At 38.1% G+C, this 23,366-nt stretch overlaps 1 protein-coding gene across 2 annotated transcripts in view; it reads left to right on the top strand.

The window, feature by feature from the left end:
- Positions 1-23,366, top strand: part of Lrch2 (leucine rich repeats and calponin homology domain containing 2) — an 88,849-nt gene that overhangs the window by 8,365 nt on the left and 57,118 nt on the right. For both annotated transcript variants that reach the window (XM_052171621.1, XM_052171620.1), the window contains exon 2: positions 22,548-22,692. In XM_052171621.1, the coding sequence (XP_052027581.1) occupies positions 22,548-22,692 (145 nt within the window). The remainder of the gene's footprint in view (positions 1-22,547; positions 22,693-23,366) is intronic.

Genomic DNA, 23,366 nt, shown 5'->3' with positions numbered 1-23,366 from the left:
AACTATATAATTATTACTATATGTATGTGCCTATATCTGTCTATATATCTATCTTTATCTCCTATCTATCTTTCTATCTCTATCAATCAATCAATCAATCAATCTATCTATCTATCTATCTATCTATCTATCATCTATTTATCTATCTATCTGTCTATTTATCTGAGTGTATTGCAGGCTGTATGTGGTCCAGCTAGTCCAACAATGGCTGTCTACCAACAGAAAGTCCAAAAATCCAGTAGTTTTTAGTCCATGAGCTGCATATCTCAGCTGATTTTCAGTATATGCCAGAATTCCAAGAAGTGGGTTCTAATGCCAGTGAAGGAAAGCACTTACCCATGAGAATGAGGGCAAGCAGGCAAAGAGGAAGCACTTTCTTCTATGTACCTCCTATGCATTGCCACCAGAAAGTGTGGCCCAGATTTAATGTGGATCTTCCCTCCTCAAAGGTCCAGATGTAGTATGGGTCTTCCCACATCAAATAATTCAATCAAGAAAACTCTCTCACACATATACTAGGCCACTCATCCCAGATGTAGTCAAGTGAATAAACATCACACTTGGAATAGTTTATATGGCATTAGAAATAGGTGAACAAGACCATTACCATACAAGTAATGTTAGGGATACTTTTTACGAGAACCACATATTGAAGAATTACAGCTTATTGACTTTCTGGGACATAGTATTGAAACTCTAGTGAATTGGTGAAAATGGACAATCTCTCTGTTCAACCCAGTGGCTGAATGATGCTTAAACTGAGTGATAACTAACCTCATGCTTTGGAGATTATTTATCAGCATGGTAAGGAGTTGAAATCTTGGCCTTTGGATGTAAGTCAGTTGAAACAACGGATACTTAACAATCATTCCTCTGCACCACACAAACCAGTTATTGTAGTGTATGCTTGTAACCCCATCATTCAGATAGGAAACATGGGGGTCTGAATTTCAAACCTCATAACTGGCTAGATAGGGAATTGGAGGCCAGCCTCTGTTATAGGAGAACCAGTCTCAAAATGGAAACAAGCAAAACGAACAATAGCATTTAGAGTGTCAAAATATAACTGTTTCTTTTTCCCCATGCTTGGGTGTGTTCAGACAATTAATGAAACATTGTAATACTCTTGTAGAATCTGTTCTCTGAAAATTTTAGAGATTTCTCTACATCTTCTTTATAGGACAAAAATCCACACCTTACACTCCAGATTACCATTTCATGTATTGAAAGAAAATGGCATGGGATAATTTTATAATGAGTCAGTGTTAAGTGTCAATTTTAGCTTGTGCATTCAATCTAGTAAAGGTCAAACTTTAAGTGCTTTTGGTTTGGGATACTATGGATTGAACTCAGGACTTTGTACCATTGTTTTTTTTTTTTTTCAGCTTCAATCCCAAACATTAAATCTTTATTTAATCTGTTTCAAAGAGATTTAAATTTATACAATTTCACTTACATAAAACCAGTGTATGGATTATACAAGATAACATTCCCATGTTTTTTAATGTTATTTGAGATCATGTGAAAAAAAGTTTGATATGAGAGTTTTAAAAGAAAATTTTTTTCCTAAACAAGATTTACAGACTGAGCTTGTTTTAGTTAGGTGTTTGTGAGAGTGTGTGTACTAAAAACAAACAAACAAAAACCCAGATGAATCTCAGAAACTTAATATTGGGCAAGAAAATATAAAAGTTGCTACAATAAAAGAAAACACAGTGTAATATTGGGTTTCACTTTTTAAAGTGTTGAGCCAAAGAATAAGAAAATGGGGCTCTGAAATGTTTTGTTAAGACAACTATACTGTGATGATAATAACATAGTTCAGCAGACTTATCTCTGTTGGAAAAAAAAAGACAGATAACTGGTTTGAATGTGTCTTATCACTGACAATCATAGTTGCACAGTACAAAGCATAGTCAAACAAGGACTGGAAAGACTTTTGATTGTAACAATTTGGGGGTGGTGCTGATAGTGACATTTGGTAGTCAGAGATGAGCGATGCTGCCAAGCATCTTTCAGCAATAAGAACAATCTCCACAATGTGGAAAAAAAATGAAGATTCTTTTTTCTTTCCCAAAACATCAATGGTAACCATCTTTTCTGGAGCTTAACTTTGAAGAAGGTTAAGTGCTGTAAATGAAAACAGTGTGCATTGCCTGCTTAGAGGTTGGGATGATATTTGATTGTACTATAGAAACATCACAGGGAGCTTTAGAAAGAATACTTTGGCTTAGAAAGGGGATCACATAGAACCTTACTGAATATGGACATCCCAAGATTTTCTCAAACCCAGTTTATCAGATAATGTTGCTGACTCTTGACTGTCTCATCACTCAGATTAGGAATGTGGGGCTTGTTCCAGCTTCTTTTCTTTCTCTCAACTTCTCCAAGAGTTAGAAATTGGTGCCTGTTCACCAATTTTGAATAACGTTCCTTCCTGACTGTCCTCACTGCCAGTGTTATTTTGGTTTTGAAATGAACCTGTCAATAGTTTCTCAAAGTTTCTCATCTGTCTACCTCATCTTTGCTTCAATGTCAGTTTTTTCTCCACACTTGTTTGATTATGCCAGTTATCTGTCTTAACAAAACATTTCAGAGCCCCATTTTCTAATTCTTGTATCAAAACTTACAAAAGTAAAACCCAATTTACACTATGTTTTCCGTAACTAGTAACTTTTATATTTTCTTTAATTACATTTCTGGGATTCATCTGATTCTTTATTTGTTTTTGGTGTGAATTGCAATCCATTCCTTTGTGTCTCTATACTATTACTCACTTTCTCTTCTTGTTATGCAACCCCCTTTCTCCTGCAGACAATTGACCTGTAAGCATTAAACATAGCTCTTGGATATGTGGAAACCTTTTTCATTTATATACTTTGAAATGGAATTGCTAGGTTGTATATCAATAGTCAAATTGCTTTACAGTTTATATTTTCATGGAAATCTCGAGGTGTGTGTGTGTGTGTGTGTGTGTGTGTGTGTGTGTGTGTGAATGTGCTTCCTATACACAGACTAGAGATCAGGCTTGGATTGTGTGTCATGCTGGATGAGATGTCTCCTGATGCTCCTCCATAGACATTTCTAAGAGTGCAAACACGAGTCCCCTTTATTTAAATATTTTCCAATTTAAAACAGTATTTTTGGAAATCGTTTTTAAACTTTTATTGATCTTTTGTAAATTTCACATCATGTACCCAATCCCACTTGTTTCCCTATCCATTCATATCCACTCTTGTAACACTTCTCCCCCAAAGAAAACAAAACACATAAATAAAAAATCTCACCATGATGGAAGCTGCAGTGTGTCAGTGTCATGGTGTACCACACACTAAACCCTTTTGCTCAGATAGCTTTACTTGCAAATATCACTGAAATGAGTCATTGGTCTGGTTCAAGGCCTCTGGCTTCTGCTATGCTATCAATATTGGATTCTCACCAGTACTCCTCTCTCATATCCTGTTTTTGCCCTGTGTCTTGGAGATTCTGCAGCTTTGGATCTATAGGACCAGCCCCTTCATGCACTGCAGCAGTTTATAGTTGGCGTAGATGTTGGGGTGAACCACATTGGGCGTGGGTGGTATATCCCACTAGCTTTCCAGCTCCCACACCACAAGGGTCAACTTTCTAGCACTGCCTCATGAGCTTACCCAAGGGGCTGGATCAGCCCTCTGCTCTCCTGCTCTTAGGGCTGGCTCACCCTAGCCCCTTCCACCAGGGTAAGCTCTATTGTGCTGTCCTAGTAGTACAGGGTTCTCTACCCTGAATGCCATAGCCAGCAGAGCATGGGACTAGCTGTCTTGCTCTCATGACCTTGCGACCAGCTCTCCTATCTGCTAAAGGTTACTGGGGCAAGAGTGTGAGGGAGGGCATTTCTCCCAAGTTGAGACCACCTCAATGCAGAAGAGGCTCACATTCTCAGGGAAGCCCACCCACATACTCCGTCTCCACCCCCCCCCACCCCATCTCTGCCCCTTGCCAGCTCTACTGTGCAGACCAGGGGAGAAGTGTGTGTGGGCAGGGCACTCTCCAGAATACTGTAGCCTGTGAACGGCAGGGCCATCTCTTTCCACTGACACAACCAGTGAGGGGTGGGGCTAGCTCTGTACTGTCCTTGGACATCAATATGGTCACAGGCAGCAGCCCTCACAAGGTATATCAGCATGATGTTTGGTGGTAATGTGGCCCATGTTTACAGACACAAACCTTTGCTGCTGAGCGTCCACCAGCCCATGCATAACCCCTAATGGCAGGATGGGCTGGGACTTCACTATCTCTTCAGGTAGCAGTGCAGGCTGTTCCTCACAACCTTGAGTGTCCAGTTCCACCTCTCTTCATTGTACTCAAACTATTCTGCTTGCTTTTCTCTTTCATCTCTTCACCACATGCTGGCACAGTTAGTAACACTCATGGCAAGCAGGCCAAGCAGTGCACAGCATTTCACTGTTTGAGATCATACATGCATATAATGTGTTTTGATCAAATCCATATCTCCTATTCCCTCCCACTGAAGTTGTCTTTTATCTCCCAACTTCATGTACTTTGTTTGTTTTAATCCAGAATCCATTTAGTGCTGTCTGTATATACTGGGGTGTAGGACCATCTACTGGAGCATGGGTGCCCTCTCAGAGTCTGAATCCCTGAAGAAAACTCACTCTTACTTTTGAATTATGATGCCTTTCATTTCTGTTTCTTACCTAATTGTCCTGTATATAAATTATGGTACAATATGTAGTAGATATAGTGAGAAAGGGCCTTTTTTGTCTGTGTTTGGAAGGGTAACACTTTCAGTATTTTCCCAAAAAATATGATGTTAACTTTGGTATTTGAGTATAACATTTATTAAGTATTTCAGTTTGGGTTTCCATTGCTGAGAAGAGACACCATGATCATGGTAACTCTTAGAAAAGAAAACATTTAGTTGGGGCTGGCTTACAGTTTCAGAGGTTTAGTCCATTGTAGCATCATGGCAGGGAGAAGGCGACTTAGAGGCAGACATGGTGCTGGAGAAGTTGGGTGTTCTACATCTAGATCTGCAAGCAGCAGGAAGAGAGGGAAATACACTGGACCTGGCTTGAGCTTTTGAAATATCAAAGGCCACCCCCAGTGACACACTTCCTCCAACAAGACTGTACCTACTCCACAAAGAGCATTTGTCCTAATTCTTCTAAGTAGTTCCACTCTTTGATAATGTCAGCATTCTCATATATCAGCCTATGGGGGCCATTCTTATTCAAACCCCATATCAGGTAGAAGAAATTCCTTTTTATAACTAGTATTTTAATTTTTAAAAGGCATTTGAATTTGTAAAATGCTTTTTCTATATATTGAGATAATAATTTTGTTCTTTGTGCATTCATATGGGATATTATGCAGATTTTATTTTATTTTTTAAGGAACTCATCCTGTTATAGTGAACTCCCATGCTTTTATTTAGTCTCAGAGTAAATAAAACCAGAGTAAACTATGGTTTGATTTTCAAAAGTATCCAACCGCCCATCTTTGCAGGTTTCTTGGTCTGTTGTCACTCCCTGTCAGCCATCCAGCCTTCTGGTTTTCCTCCTTTCATTTCCCCCATCACCAGCAGCAGTGACAACTTCAAACCCCTTTTATAGTTGTTGTGATATTTTATTTAAATTATTAGTTTTCTTCCATTGCACCATTTAGCAACTTTATTATTTTTTGAGGTATGATCTTGTTATATAACTCAGGCTGATCTAGTACCCACCGTGTAGTCCAAGTTGGCATTGAACTTCCAGTGATTCTGCTTTGTGAGTGCTAGAATCAGGGGTGTGCTACCACACTGAGCTATATATAATTTGTTCCTTTCATTTAATCTTCTCTCATACAATACATCCTGAGCATTGTCTAGCCTCACTCTACAATTCCCAGTGCCCCACCTCCATTCTCCTAGATCTATTGCTCCCTCAATTTCCCTTCAGAAAGGAGCAGGCCTCCCAGTGATATCAACCTAACCTAACATGACATAACAAGATGCAATAAGAATAGGCACAAACCCTCATGCCGAGGCTGGATGCAGCAACCCAGTAGGAAGAGAGGCGTCCTAAAGCATAGCTAAAAGAGTTAAAAGAGACCCCCTCACTCCCACGATCAGCACAAGCTCAACAAGCACAACATGTATGCTGAGGACACAGGACAGGCCCAGTCAGGCTCTGTGATTGCTGTTTCAATCTCTGAGCCCCTATGGGCCCTGTTTAGATGGTTATGTAAGTCATGTTCTCCTGGTGTCCTCTGGCTACTACACTGCCCCACTTTCCACAGGGTTCCCTGAGCTTCACTCAATGGTTATATGTTTCTCTACCTACTTCCTCTGCTGGAGGAATCCACTCTGATGGTGACTGGGCTAGGCACCAATTTATGAATATAGCACAATTTTGCTAGGAATCATTTCATTGACTTTTTTTGTTGTTGTTATTTGTGTTTGGTTCTACCCTAGGTCTTTGAGTTTCTAGCTCCTGGCCATCTAGGCAGTGTCAGGTCAAGGATCCTTCTCATGGCTTGAGCCTCAATTTAGACAGTCATCAGTTGGCCATTCCCATAATTTCTGAGCCACAATTGCCTCAGCACATCTTACAAGCAAGACAAAGGTCCTGAATTGTGACACATGTGTGCCCGAACTCACATGGAAATGCAAACACACACACACACACACACACACACACACACACACACACTTGCATTATAAAAACCAAATGAAAATAAAAACAAAAAAAAAGTGCTTTGGGGAATTTGAAGCATGGGGTTGACATGGTAGTGACCTAGCAAGCTGGGTGGGGACATTTCGGGAGCTCTGAGCCAGTGAATCTCCATCAATCTCCAATGCATGGCCTGCCAGGCCACTGGGGCAGAGAGTTAGAGGCACAAGCACAGGAACATACCAGTTCTACTTTTTAAATATTTCACACAACACTGAAGTTTGCTCACCTTTATTTATATAATTCTGCTATCATGAATTTCATGTTTTGATTGTTCTGTAATCGTAGGAATTAAGGCAAAACCAACAGAGAAGATTCCTTAATATTGGTAGCCCTGAGTTACAGAATCTTATAGCCTGGTCTTTCAAAGACTACCCATCTCATTTACCTCTAACACAGAGAACTACAAGCTCATGGCTTCAAAGTGTCAAAGTTCAACACTTATTGCTCTATGTTTTGGATGCATAGACTTATTGCCCATGTTGTAGGGACTCAAAACCAGTAGCTAAAGTTATAATTATGAGTATGGGTATCAGAAATTTTGGGGTTTCATTACTCAGTGGCTTTTTCAAACTCTTCTAGCAACCAGAGCTTTCAGTTTTTGCAGTTCAGCTCCTGTCTTTGGCTCTCCACAATTTCTTGTCTTCTGTATGCTCAACTTTTCTGCCTCTGCATCTTGGCCATTTCTCCTGTTCTCAACACTTCCATTATTCTTAGCTTCTTGCAAGTTCAGCCCTCAGTTGCTCTCTGGAACTCTTCAACAGTCGCCTAGTAGTACATCTCTGAACTTTAAAGCATCCAGCTCAGACTGCTTTGCCCATGATAAGGACCATTTACGAGAAACACCCAACATTTTTTATGATCTTAACTGAGGTTTTAATGGGGTATATCATAAGAAAAGCCATGGGCCTAACCCCATAAGATTGAAATACTGCTTGCTTGTATAGCTAGGACATGAATGTGGTGTACTTGTGGTCCACTGTAATTCTATAAGCCACAGCATGGTTTCCTGGTCACAGTTCTTAAGCTCACATAAAGACCATTCAGAAGCCTCATATAGGAAGTAATGAGAAGCTTTTTGCTGATTCATTGGATAGGCATTCCCTGGTAGGTTCTGAGTGAGAATAACAGCAGTATGAGCAGGGTCATGAAGAGTGTAACCAGGGTTGTCCAGTGTGGAGTCTGTTTTCAATCATCCAGATGACTTACCCACTCCTATCAGCTTTTGCCCCTTTGAATGAACTAAATAACAGATTATTGACTGAGTTGGGCCTCAGCTGAGGTGCCTCTGAAGCCCTTTTTGCTTAGAAAGTTTAGGGGGTAGATGGTGCTATGGAGTGATGTTTGGGGGAAAAGACTACAAATGAATAGGTTATCTTTATTTTTTTTCTTTTTCTTTTTCTTTTTTTCTGCTTCTTTTTTATTTATTTATTCATTTATTTATTTTATTTACATTGCAAATGATTTCCCCTTTTCTGGGTCCCCACTCCCTGCAAGTCCCATAAGCCCTCTTCCATCCCCCTATTCTTCCATCCACCCCTTCCCACTTCCCTGTTCTGGAATTCCCCTATACTTTGCACTGAGTCTTTCCAGAACCAGGGGCCACTCCTCCATTAGGTTATCTTTATATTGGAGCTAAATATTAACACAAAGAAAGAAAGAGGATCTTAAGCAAGGGCTTTCCCAAATAAGTTTAGGCTGTTTTAGAATCCATGGAGAAGAAATAATGAGTGAGTTGTGTATAATATTGTCCATCAGGTGAGGTTTAGGTGAAAGGAAAACAATTTTGAGATACAGGTAGCAATGGGGTATTAAATAAAACATTAATATCTAAAATAGCAAAATGTTGTATCATGAATAATACTATCAGAGAGTGTGTGGGTTGGTGATAGGGATGTAGGAGAAGAGAAGAGTTTCAATAACCCTAAGATCTTAAATTATATCTTAAGAACCATCTGGCTTTGAGGCAGGGAGAATGGGAATTTTATATGGAAATTCAGTCAAGGCTAAAGAAAGTACTGCATTTGGGAATTTGTAGTAAATGCGTTGGAGTGTTCTCAAGGCTTTGAAACTTAGATGGGGAATAGGATAGGTCTTTAAGGTTGATGTAAGTGGAAGGAATATTTGAGACTCTGTGTGAGTTTGACAGGAACAGCTAAGAAGTTCTGAAATGGGAGATATTGGAGAGCAGAAATGATGGATGGTCCTGGTGAACTTCCGTTTTTTTAAGGAACCGTGTTTGAGGTTAAATAGGGTGCAGATGTAGTCTGGTACCCAGTTTGTATATAACATCTCTTCCTAATAAAGTAATTGGTCAAGAGGGCCAGATAAGGAAGTCAAGGCTAAAATAATGTCCTCCAAGAAAACGGGACAAAAGAGGAGTGGCCATTGGTTGGAAAATGCTACTGACTTCAACTACTAGGATAGAAACAAGAATGACACAGCATGAAAAATCAGGGTCTGCATCTAAGAGAGAATGATATCCTTATTTGGATAGTGAACACTATACTGGTCTTAGGCAATTCAGTAGTCTAAGATAGGGTCTGTTTAAGATCCTTCATTGTAGAAACATCAGTCTCATTGGACCTTAGGTTAGACTTTAGTGAATTGAGATACGTGTGTGTGTGTGTGTGTGTGTGTGTGTGTGTGTGTGAGAGAGAGAGAGAGAGAGAGAGAGAGAGAGAGAGAGAGAGAGAGAGAGAGAGAGAAAGAGAGAATATTGTTCTTCCTGTGTTTGACCTGTTTACAAGTTTGTCTAGATAGTCTAGGTGGGAGCCTCTTTGGAGAGGCAAATTTTACTGCAATGACCAGACTGACTATACCTAAATCAGAAACTAAGGGAAACCTCTCAAAGGCCACTCTAATAGCGAGGGTTGACAGGCTCGTTTTTTTCATCTTAGATCTTTGGGACTTGATCTTTTGCCTTGTCTCTCATGTGCTTGAAGATTGTTAAATCTCCAAAAGACTGTGTAAAAATTTCATTCTCTACAGACATTTCTAGTATTCTCGAATGTATTTCTAATATCCCGTGTTGACTGAGGGATGGCGTGCTTCACCAGGATTATTATCCTTTCAGGAAGTTTCCATGAAGACTGGGTATTTTTGAAGAGTTTCTGAAGGGTGATTAGAAAAAGGGCAAACATTTTATCTGGCTGATGCAGGATTTCTCTAATTTGATCATTAATGATCGTGATAAATCCTGTCTTCTATCAGGCAAGGAGGCCTATAGTCCCCTTTAGCATCATTTGGGAAAGTCAGCTAATAGTTCAATGCCAGGCTACACGTCAATTGCATTGTCTCCAGTAACATAGTGGCCTAGCTCTGTGAAACATGTTATTAACATATTCTGTTGCTTTAGCATACACAAGTGTAAACAATACCTTTGCCTCCAGGTACTTCTTGAGCAGCAGGTATTTCCAAAACCAGTAGCCTGACAGCAGTGGTCAGAGTGGGTGTGGAGCTGGGAGGGCAGAATGGCCTTTAGTGAGGGATGAGAAGGAGTTTAGCATTAAAATATACATGATGATATACATGATGAGCATAGTCATAGTGAGAGTGGGGGTCAGTAGGAGTTGAAGGGGGAAGGGGGATGAATTGAGGAGAAAGAAGCGGCTTGCCTGCAAGTAGGGCACTTACTAACATGAGTGATCAAGTGTGAAGAAGTCCTGAATAAGAGAACGCAATACCAATTTCCACCCAAGTGATAGTAAAGATGGAATTGGAGGAAGACACTGTGATTAAAAGAATAATTTTCAGGTCAGACTTCCTAGCCATCCATATTGAATAAAGACCAGGTCATACTACAAGAGAAAACCTAGGTCCTAGATTCTTGGGGACTCCAGAATTGCATACCCAGTCTTTGAGGGTCCATGTAAGGGGATGCAAAGATTCCTTCTAAGAACATTAAGACAGTGTCCCTGGTGGCTAATTAATTCATTGAAAGATTTAGCAAAACTAGTGCTAGGACTTTTGCTAAATGAGAAAGAAAAGAGAACTGTCTGTCTGAGATGGTATGAAATCTTTTCTTTCTTGTCAAAAGTGTCTGAGTTATCACCCCACAATTTGTTCTCAATACTTTGACTATTTATGAATCTCTGCATTAACTGTTGACCACTGCAAATACAAGTTTCTCTGACCAACATTGAGAGTACCACTAATTTAATGAGAGAAAAATGGGTATTTCGATGGCAACTTCACACAGTGTACATTCATCTAAACAACAGTAGATAGTTCCCTTTTAGAGCCTATTACATTTGCCATCTATGGGGCTTTTGAACAGGTCTACAGTACCAGGTATGGATTCCCCCCTCGTGGATTGATCCTCAAGTCCAATCAGAAAGCAATTAGTCACCCAATAACAAACTTGTTGTCATTTTATAAGTGATTATATTTTGCTTGACATGTTGCTGTTGTGGCTTGCAGAGTTTATAGCTAAGACCATTACTGACTTTTCCTTCCCTTGCAGCCTGCATAGGATCTTCTAGTACTGTGAAATCTAACTCACAAGGAGGAAAGTTCCAGCTGAGATCTAGCCTCATTTCTCTATGTTCTGCAAAGTATGTAGTATCTTCAGCAAAAGGGTCGTACTTGTAGTTATGGTAGGTTACCAAAGAGCAATTGAAACAGTTTGTGTTGTTTTTTGAGAGAAGGAACAACTTTTGGGGCCTCTTTGTCGAACAACTCTTAGGGGAGGCATCCCATACCTGGAACTTGGAATTTTATTTAATAACTTATGACTTCTGGTTCCTCTGCTTAAGTGCTTTAAAAATCTGTTTCAATATGTTATATGAATGTTGATTATTGATAAACTTTTTTGAATTTCTGATACAAATAATGGAGTTGTGCTATTTTTATTAGTGTACATTAATTATTGCTTCTTAATAGACTCACACTTTTCTTCAGATGGGTCTAAGCCAGGAAACCATTTGTTAGTGATTTATTTCTTCATGAGACACTTTGAAAATCCTTCCCTATTCTAAAATTCCACAGTGCTTTTCATGTTCATATTCTCTTTTCATGTTTATTTTACTTTAGAAGTTTGTAATGAAGTTATATGGTTTGTCTTTAAAAATAAAACATTAAGTCAACAGTCACTTCATAAAAAACACGACACTGGTTCAAAATGCCATATTCACAGTCTGTACAATTCATATGGGCTGAAGGGTAGTGTCATTCTTAAACATCAGTTTGATGTTGATGCCATTAACTCTGATTCATTAGGCATTAATTCTTGGTGAAACTGAAGAATGTTGTTGAAATTATTAGAGATGGCTCTGCGTGTAGTTCCTCTCCCCACTTTTAATAAAGTCTTGGCCTTCCACCACTTTTAATAAAGTCTTGGCCTTCCAAGTGACTTAGCTGATGCACGACTCACAGTCTTTTCCTCATAGAGCACGGATGTAATCTGTCCCTCTGGTCAGCAGCTCTGGTTTCTTCTTGCAGCATCTGCCTTTGTTGGCACCCTTACTTTTCAGCGTTCCTTTTGGCAGCACGAGTCTTCCATCACTGTTTCTTGTTATCTGGTGAATCTAGATGCTTCATATCGATTCTACTAAATGTTGGCTTTAAAAAAACTTTTCAGCATTTCATCAAATATCTAAAAGCTACTTCTTTCTCTCCACTATACTATAGTTCATATTTTATTTAATCATGGAATAGATTAGAACTTCTCTGCCTCACACATCCTGCTGATCCAATAAGGCTTAGACCTTATAAATTGTTATCTCCTCTGGAATGGCAGTCCGACACCATTCTAGAGAATACTGAATCAAGAAATCACCTGTCTTTGGAGAGGGCATGTGCTGAAAAACAGATGCCAAAAACCATGGGGTTGTCATTTCCCATCAGGCTCCAACATCAGAATCTCTAATACTTCAAAGACACTTTTCATTCTTGCATCGATAGAGAGTTGTGCTGGCTCCTGTTTTCTCATTGGGTGTTGTTCTAGTTCTGACTGTTTTTTTAGATGGAAAAATAGATAAGGAAGTATTAAAATGTGACACTGTATTAACAAGATTTATTCAATGCAACTTGAATTGAGTAATGGAAGTTTCTGAAAAGTTGTAAATAATGTATTTTTCATGTTAGAAAATAAAACAACTTGTTCATTTTTACTCCAATAGCATAATTTTGTTATATATGGTCCATGTCATAAAAACAAACATGATGTTCTAATTTCTATTATTTTTGTTTGTTATCTATATGTACCTTATTTTTCATTTATTATGCACAAATTGATGAATTGTCTTTTATTCCCATTGTTTATGCCTTCTAGAGATTTTAGTTTGTTAGAGAATATCTACTCATTTTCAGCAAACTAATAATGATGGATTAAACGTTTGAAGTCTCTTACAAAGTCTGAAGTGTGTTCAGTTATAGTCTAGTGTTTCGTCTTAAGTAGTTTACAGTTTTGAGACATTTATATTACACCTTCAAAAAGTACACCCTAAGAATGATAGCATATTGTTCAGTCTGAAGACCTTTATAAAAGTTATAATTTTGGTTGAAATAAGTGCAGGTGATTCTTTTGTATTACTTCAGTCACTGAAAATGTTCTAATGTTAGCTAATCTGATACCATTTGATGCTAGAGTTGGACACGAATTGGTATTATTGCCTGTAGTTGGTGTCTTAGTCAGGGTTTCTATTCCTGAACAAACATCATGACCAATAAGCAAGTTGGGGAGGAAAGGGTTTATTCAGCTTATACTTCCACGTTGCAGTTCATCACTAAAGGAAGTCAGGACTGGAACTCAAGCAAGTCAGGAAGCAGGAGCTGATGCAGAGGCCATGGAGGCATGTTCCTTACTGACTTGCTTCCCCTGGCTTGCTCAGCCTGCTCTCTTATAGAGCCCAAGAACACCAGCCCAAAAGGGGAACCACCCACAAGGGGCCCTCCCCACTTGATCACTAATTGAGAAAATGCCCCACAGCTGGATCTCATGGAGGCACTTCCCCAACTGAAACTCCTTTCTCTGTGATAACTCCAGCCTGTGTCAAGTTGACACATGAAACTAGCCAGTACAATTGACCCCTTGTCAACTTGACACACAAACACATTATTAAGCCTCAACCCTTACTTTCTTATTCATCCCCAAGATCTAAATTACTTTAAAAGTCCCACAGTCTTTACATATTAAAAGTTCAATCACCTTAAAATATCCAATATCTTTAAAATTCAAAGTCTTAAAAATTCAAAGTCTCTCAACTGTGGGCTCCACTAAAATACTTTCTTCCTTCAAGAGGAAAACATATCATGGCACAGTCACAACCAAAAGCAAAACTCAAACTCCAATAGTTCAATGTCTGGGATCCAACTCACGATCTTCTGGGCTCCTCCAAGGGTTTTAATCACTTCTTCAACTCTGCCCTTTGTAGCACACAGCTTGTCTTCTAGGCTCCAGCTGCCTGTACTCCACTGCTGCTGCTGTTCTTGGTGGTCATGGCATGGTACTGGCATCTCCAAAACGCTGCTATCTTCCACTGTAATTAGGCTTCACCAATAGCCTCTCATACGCTCTCATCAGGGTGACAAGCCTCTGCTCCTATGCATGACCTCTTCAGGTCCTGGGCCATCAATTGCAACTGAGGCTGCACCTTCACCAATGGCCTTCCATGGCCTCTCACTGTGCCAAGAGCCTCAGCTGCTCTTCATGACCCCTTCATGCCTTCAAAACCAGTACCATCTGGGTGACTCTTACACAGTACCAAGTCCAGCCACAGCACAAAATACAACTGTGGCTATCTCTGGAACACAGTCTCTGTGCTCTCAGAAAACACTTCCAAGAAGATTTTATTTCAGTGATGCTGGTCTCTTCTTAATCACCGCTAATTTCTTAGCTCCAGCTAACCAGCATCAATAGTCCCAGTAACACAAAGGTTTGCTTTAGTGGTTCTGGTATCTTGTTACTTACAGCTGATTCTTCAGCCCCAGCTAACCAAAACCACAGAATCTTCACAATCAAAACATGGCCACTTTAAGAGTCTTTAATCTTCCCTCTGAAATTTCACAAGCCGGGCCTCAATCTTCTGCACTGTTCGTAACATTGTCTTCCAAGCTCCTACAGAACTTTCCACAGCTTTTCTAGCTCAAAGTTCCAAAGTCCTTCCACAATCCTCCCCAAAACATGGTCAGGTTGTCACAGGAATACCCCACTACGCTGGTACCAATTTGTCTTAGTCAGGGTTTCTATTCCTGCACAAACATCATGACCAAGAAGAAAGTAGGGGAGGAAAGGGTTTATTGAGCTTACACTTCCACGTTGTAGTTCATCACTAAAGGAAGTCAGGACTGGAACTCAAGCAGGTCAGGAAGCAGGAGCTGATGCAGAGGCCATGGAGGGATGTTTCTTACTGGCTTGCTTCCCCTGGCTTGCTCAGCCTGCTCTCTTATAGAGCCCAAGAACACCAGCCCAAAGGGGGAACCACCCACAAGGGGCCCTCCCCACTTGATCACTAATTGAGAAAATGCCCCACAGCTGGATCTCATGGAGGCACTTCCCCAACTGAAGCTCCTTTCTCTTTGATAACTCAAGCCTGTGTCAAGTTGACACACAAAACTAGCCAGTACAATTGGTGTCTGAGCTTACCTTAATGCTTCTTCACCCCCAGTTAATGTGTAATGAATTCAATTAAATAAATGACAGCGAGTCAATTAAAGACGCTACCTGCAAAATAGGAAGATAAGTTTTGCAAAGCGATTATCAGAATCTTCTTATGTGGCTACATGGAATTTGCTACTTACAATATCTAGATATTAATTTGTACAATTGTGGTTATGCTGTGACCATTTTTCCCTTTGATACCTGAGATGGAACCCAGAGGCTCATGCCTGCCAGACAATCATTCTGCTCTTGACCTACATTCCCAGTGTATAAGCTGTAACTTCTAAGCCTTACTGGACTATGGAAAGATACTGTTTGGAGACAGTTCTCAATAGGCTTTTATGTTTCCATACCTCTTCATTGTGAGGCACTGTTTGTGAGATTTGTCACTGTTTGTGAGGTTTGTTTGTCAGATTCTCTTTTCAAGTATGTTTGTATGGTGAGCAGCCTTGCAAAGATGGTGAGCTGTTTCCTTCAATAGCAAAGGTCAGACTGGCTAGCATCCTTCGAAAAATTCTGTTCTGTCTCTAGGGCAATGTACAACCACACTGTCCAGTAAAATAAGGATATATTACTTAAGACACAGGGGAAGCATGCTTACTGCTATAAATGACATGGGTACTCTCCTGTCACATTCCTCTTAAAATAAGATATACCAGAATTAACACACCTACATTGGCTCAGTAGGTTTTTAAAGGCAAGTGAAATAAATATGAATATTCTCTTCATTCCACATTATTGGCTGTGAGTTCTAAAGTCTTTTATTTTTCATACAGGAGTCTCATGACTTTTTCTAGCATCCACATTCAGCTTTAAGCTAACATGTGCTCTTACAAGTAGCATAACATTTCAGACCCTTTGTAGTCCCTTCAATAAACTCAATGGTTCTGACTATTGTGCTACACTCCTTTAGAATGAATTGGTTTACTTAGTTTTCTTTAATCCTTATTTAATGAATTGATTCAAAATCTTGAAACACTAATAAGGGCCCATTCATTTTAAGGCGCTAACAAGGCTGTATCTTATCTCAGAGCAAACAATTGTGTATTGATAAAATTAGGAACAGCTGAGGGCTTTATATTACTGTTGATTACTTTCTAAACCTGAATTTGGTACTTAGCTAATATCTGTGTTCGGTTTCCTGTTACAGGAATCAGTCTTTGGTGTGTATTTGTTTAGAAGAGTTATCATATCTCTGACCCTGGCTTGTGGTTAGAATCAGAATATTTGAAATATGAGACAGGAGGTCCTATTAGTGGAGGAGAGGAAAATTATATAGAGAGCATGGGCTTTGAAGTAGATTTAAGTTCAGAAGCCCAGTGCTGTAGGGTTTTTTCCCCCTGTATTGGACATGTCATTCAATCTGTCTTTGCTTCATATGTATAATAAGGAATGGTAGCTACTGCATAAAATTAGCATAAGGATTAGAGATAATCTATGACAAGTGCATGGATTCTGATGTAATTTATGATGTGTGTGGCTCAGTCTGATATGAATTTTGAATTCTGACTTCAAATAATTTATACATTAATCTATGTTCCTTTAAGCAGGTAATTCTTTTTTTCTTTCTTCCTCCCACCTACATTTCTGTCTGTATCATGTAATTGTGTTGTTTGGGTTTGACTCTAAATTGTATGAGCTGAAAAATCTATGATATGATGCTATCAGATAATGATGAAGATATGTTCTAACAATTTATGTAAATATTAGAAATTTTACTCGAGAGAAACACGATCTGGGCTTCATATATTAATAAAGTACTGTGGTAGTCTGTATCACTAGATAACACTGACTAAAAATGACTCATTTCTCTTAGTTTACAATTTGGCAACTTACATACTTCCACTAAAAATATCAGACTATAAGTAGCACATTTAGTGTGATATTGGGATAATTTCTGAAAATCTTTTTCTGTACTTTGGCAAAACTGCTGCTGATGGGCCAGGCATTATATTGGGCAGCAGATGGACCCATCTGTGGTGCTTATGGTTGCAGCTTGGAAGACTGCTAACAGACTTCCATTCCATCTGACTTTCTCCTCCTTTCCCCAATTTTCTTGGTCTTTGAAGCTAACAGTGATACAGAACGCCATTTCCATTAGATTAGATTATTTCAGAGGCTCAATTAGCATCTCTAAAAGGCTGTCAGCAGTTTTTTTTTTTTTTTTTGTAAAGAGTGTCTTGTAGGAAGGCAGGAAATAGTAAACTGCAATCTGTCTGCTGCTGACTTACAGTCAGTAGTGGTTGATATGATTTATGTTTAGAAATGAGACAAAGGAAAAACTGGGTACTTGTTATAATGTGATAATGTCTAAGGATATTAATTAAATGAAATGTCACCTTAAGGCACAAGAAAAAATACATAACTATGTTTTTTTTATTATATGTGCTGCCAAATACCACAGTACACAGCTATTAAAAATTTTAAAGGCATTCACCCAATAATTATAGTAAATGATTAATGTGAGATCTGTTCATTTCCTGTGGTTTCTCTAAAAATTATCATAAACTTAGTGGTTCACAGTACTAAAATCTGAGTCTGCTATAGATATGGTGGTCAAAAGTCTGAAGTGAATTTTATGAAATGAAGATCAAGGTTTCAGGGAGACCTTCTAGAAAGCTGGAGGGGATATTCCATGTCTTGTCTTCTACCTTCAGGTGGCTTCTGAAACTGTCTGCACACATAACTCCGATGTTGATGTCTCTCCTTACGTGACTCTCTCTTCAATGTATCTGTCTAATTTCCTTCTGCTCTTCCCCTTTGCCATTGCTGTGGAAAGTAGTTTCACTAAGTAGTTCAGGCTGGTCTCAAATGTGTGCCATTGCTCTCTGCTTGCTCCTCCTTTTTCCTTACAAAGGCACATGTAATCAGATATAGGGCCCACTTAGATGGTCCAAGGTATGTCAATATGGCAAGATTCTTAATTATATTTGCAAAATACTTACCTTTTAAGGTAATGCAGGTTCTAGTAATTAGACCTGATTGCGAGTGAGGACCACCATTTAGTCTACAATTGAAAGATGATTTTTAATGATGAAAAGAAGAACATATCTATAATTGTCTTTTCCTAAGGCCTTAGTGTTCCCAGAGGAGGTACATTTTGAAACTGTTTTGAAATGAATCTCAGGATTCATTCAAAAGGAGTATATTAACAGTTTATATTCATGGTCTTGCTGAAAAATTTATTTATTTATTTATTTATTTATTTTTGTTCATGTATTTATATTTTTTACTGGAACTATGTTGAAACACCAACTTTATGGATATTTCTTGAAAATCATATGTGCATTATTGTGTTATTCCAGTTTCCTGAGTATAAATGGTAATTAAATAGTTTTTATTATTCTAAAGCTCTTTTATTAGGTATATATATATATATATATATATATATATATATATATATTGCAAGATAAATTTTTAAAATTAGTTTACTTTTATGTATTACATCTCTGTAAGTAAATTTTTGCTTTTTTCAGGGTAAACATGTCATGTAGTTAAGTGTGAAATAGTTCATAAAATTAAGACATAATGATTTTGTGTTACTACTGTGTTTCCTTAGTGGGGTAGTATTGTTTTGGCAGTGTTATTTTCTCACCCAGTGCTTAGAAGGGATGTTTATACTAATTTATAATAGGAAACATGCTAGAACTAGATTCCCTTAATTAGGGCCTATGCCACAGATGGGGTATCACTATTCACTTCGTTATGCTTTGTTATAATTCCATTCCGTTAGAATAATCCTGTAATTTTAACTGTCTTATAGTAAATAAACAGGAATTCATTCAGACAACATTTTATGAATATAAACATAATTAAAATCCAGATGGGCTTATAGTATTTCTTTATAATTTAACATCTTTTGAAAGAAAATAAACAAAATATATCATGTCAAATGTTATTAAAATATGTAAAATATGTCTTTATATCATTTAAATTTATATGTCTTTATATCATTTAAATTATCTCTTTATACTTATTTATTCATTTATTTTGTTTTTACATTCCAGATTTTACTCCTCTCCAAGTCTACCCTCTGGTTTACATCCCATACCTCCTCCCCATTCTGTCTGTACCACCCACATTCACCTGATCTCTAAACTCTCTGGGGCCTCCAGTCTCTTGAGGGTTAGGTACATCATCTCTGAATGAACACAAACCCAGCAGTCCTCTGCTGTATGTGTGTTGGGGGCCTCATATCAGCTGGTGTATGCTGCCTGGTTGGTGGTCCAGTGTTTGAGAGATCTTGGAGGTCCAGATTGAGACTGCTGCTCCTCCTACAGGGACACCCTCACACTCAGTTTCTACTAGCCTTTCCCCAATTCAACCATAGGGGTCAGCTGCTTCTGTACATTGGTTGGGTGCAAATATCTGTATCTGATTCTTTCAGCTGCTTGTTGGGTCTTCTGGAGTTCAGTCATGCTAGGTCCCTTTTTGTGAGTGCTCCATAGCCTCAGTAGTAGTGTCAGGCCTTGGGGCCTCCCCTTGAGCTGGATCCCACTTTGGGCCTATTCCTGGACGTGCTTTTCCTCAGGTTCCTCTCCATTTCCATCCCTGTAATTCTTTCAGACAGGAACAATTATGGATGACAGTTTTGACTGTGGAATTGCAACCCCCTCATTTGATGCCCTGTCTTGTGCTGGAGGTGGGCTCTACAAGTTCCCTCTCCCCAATGTAGGGCATTTCATCTAAAGTCCCTCTCTTTGAGTCCTGAGAGTCTCTCACCTCCCAGATCTCTGTTGCATTCTGGAGGGTCCCCTCCCAACCTCCTACCTCTGGAGGTTGCCTGTTTCCATTATTTTTGATGGCCCTCAGGGCTTCAGTCCTTTTCCCTCACTCAATATCAGACAGATGAGGTTGGCTCTACCCCCAACCACTGTCCACTTTCCCTCCCAGGTCCCTCTCTCCCTCCACACTTGTGGTTGCTTTCTTCTCCCTTCCAAGTGGGACTGAGGCATCCTCACTTGGGCCCTTCAGCTTGTTGACCTTTTTGAGTTCTGTAGACTGTATCTTGGGTATTCGGGTATTCTATACTTTTTTCCAGCTAATATCAACTTGTTAGTGAGCACATACCATGCATGTTCTTTGGGGTCTGAGTTACCTCACTCAGGAAGTATTATCTAGTTCCATCCATTTGCATGCAAAACTCAGGATGTTCTCATTTGTAATAGCTGAGTAAAATTCCATTGTGTAAATGAACCACATTTTCTGTATCCATTCTGTCATGTGACGTCTGGGTTGTTTCCAGCTTCTGGCTATCACAAATAAGGCTCCTATGAATCTTAACAAAGGCATTTTTACTAATAATATTTGTCCTTGTTACATCTAGGATCTTTTCTCATGAGAATAATTTTTCAGTATTTGCTTTTTATTCATTCATTCATTCATTTATTCATTTACTGTTTTTAGAGAACAGTTTCTCTGTGTAATCCTCGTTTTCTTAAAGCTTGCTCTGTAGATCAGGGTGTCCTAGTACTCAGAGATTTATTTGGAATTAGTTGTAGGTGCCACATCCCATCTGATGGCCATTCTTGATCTCTCTTAGTACTCAGAGGTTAAGTGACATTTTCCATTTCTGTGATTTATTGCATTAAGGTTATTCAATTTATTTCTAATTTTATTTATCTGAGATATCACACTTGAGATTGATAATCATCTGATAAAGTAAATTACATCATTTCTTCAAAAAGAAAAGTATCTCACCTATAGCTGCACAGCAACATAAATCTTATACCAATTCCAATCCTTTATTGGGTATCATCCACCAAATGCTAGGCTAGAATCCTATGGCATTTTTGATTCTTAATTCTTTCTTATTCCACATAGCTCCCCCCTTCCCTTCTCTATTTTGGGCCAATGATAAATACATTTCAAAGTCCATCCACTTTTCTTTTCTCTAGTGTTTTTCTACCTCATTTAAAAATACCATAATTTCTCTCTGGGATCATTGAATTATTTATTAGTAATTCATATAAGATGCTGTATAGAAGAATGTAGTGGGTATAATTCTATCATTATAATTTCAAATAATGGTAAAGAATAACTTTGATTCCTAACATTCTGAAGTTATAAGAATAAGAGGGAGAACCATAAATTTAGAAGAAAAATTACTTCATTTCTCCCCTTTGCTTCACACTTTGGGAATCTGGGTAGTGTTCAGATTTTGGTTTCTAGTAATTATATATTAAGAATCTTATGATGAAGTTAATCTAAATTAATTTTCATATTATTTGTTTACAAAATTATTGTTCAAGCCTTCTTTAGCCAATCATAAACTTTTTCATTTGGTGGGGATGATAGTCAGCTCTTGACCTGTGCCTCTGGGATCAGTGTCCATGTGTAGTAATGCATACATGTTAATGTTCTGAAGAAGGAATTGACTCCATTGATTGATAGGATTTTTCCCTTGCAGTGAGGCTGTTGAACAGCATTGATAGGAAATTGTTTTCCTCCTGAGGATAGAACAGATGCTAGGCCAAGTTGGACTGTAGATGTTCTCCGTGATGAAGATAATCCTTTTCTAATGATTCATATATTTTAGGCCAATTCAGTATAATAAACTAGTACAAACAATGATTTTCCATGATAAGGTAATTAATTTAATAATTGTTTTGATACTTGTATTTTACAGGTTTCTTTTGCTTGTTTCTTTGACAGTTAAGGCTACAGAGTAGATAGATGCTGTTATAGTGTTCAACATACTTTCCAAAAAACAGCTATCTAGCAAAAGGGTAATTTTTATTGATTGGAAGAAACAAAATCTTTTTGGGTCATTTTTTATAGTCCATTGTGTGTTGTCCCGATTTCATTCAAAATTTTATCGAACAAATAAAAATCTAATAAAAGAAAAATGGTTAAGTGATACTACTATAATTTTATTTTTGTGAAAACTCGATTGGAGAACATTTGTATATGATCACAGAAATTTAGCAAGATCAGAAAGGTACTATTCTAGGTCAAGGAATGAAAATGTTCCCAGATAGATGGAGAGGTTAATGATGTGGAGGCTATTGATAACCTTGGAGAATGTGAGAATGAATGGAAACTTACATGTGGGTCTATAAAAATACATAGTAAATTTAGTTGTATAGTGGATTTGTGTAAATTTGGCCATGAAGGAGAAGGAGAGAGACAAAGTAATGAGAACTCAGGGGATGGTTAGGGAGGCTTTCTTATTGTTACTATATATTTAGTTGTTTACTTGTTACTCAAACATTGATTTTATTTTTCAGATCTTTCCAGAAATCGTTTTACAGAAATTCCTTCAGATGTGTGGTTATTTGCACCACTTGAAACATTAAACCTCTATCATAATTGCATCAAAACCATTCCTGAAGCCATTAAGAATTTACAGATGTTAACATACCTTAACATCAGGTAAGCAAACTTTTAAAAATAGATCTTGTAGGTGCTGAAAATGTAGCTCAGCAGTTAAGAGGAAAGCCTTCTTGTTTCAGAGGACCAGGGTGTGCTTCCCAGAACCCCTATGTTGGCTCAACTTTAAGTCCGTTTTCAGAGGACGCAATGACTTCTGACCTCATCAGACACCAAGAATTCACATGATGCACATATGTACATGCAGGGAAAATACTCATATCAACAACAACAAAAATAACAATAAAATAAATATGCATTTTATTATATTTAACTAATAATATAATTAATAATAATATAAATATTGCCTAATATATTAGCTATAATACAAAATATATTTTCTAAAATAAAATATGATATAATATATTATAACATAATATATAGAATGCTAAAATATATCATGCAAATATAATACATTTATGTATAATTATTATTTATTAAGTAAATAAATTATTATTTACTAAGTAAATAAAACAAATTTTGGAATATTATAAGACTTTATCAGTTTTAGTAGTAAAGGAATGTGTTTTGTTTATGTTTACATTATTTTGTAGGTTTTTCATGTTGTTCTTTAAGGCAGTGTTTTTCAAAGTTTCACACACAGGTATTGTCTGGGGATCTTGTTAAAAGATTCTGTCCTGGTAGACCTGCTGTGGGAACTGCATTTTCGAAAAAGT

Source organism: Apodemus sylvaticus, chromosome X (assembly GCF_947179515.1).
Source record: "Apodemus sylvaticus chromosome X, mApoSyl1.1, whole genome shotgun sequence".
Classification (NCBI taxonomy): domain Eukaryota; kingdom Metazoa; phylum Chordata; class Mammalia; order Rodentia; family Muridae; genus Apodemus; species Apodemus sylvaticus.
The sequence above is the reverse complement of the archived record's forward strand: the minus strand, read 5'-3'. Positions and strand labels throughout refer to the sequence as shown.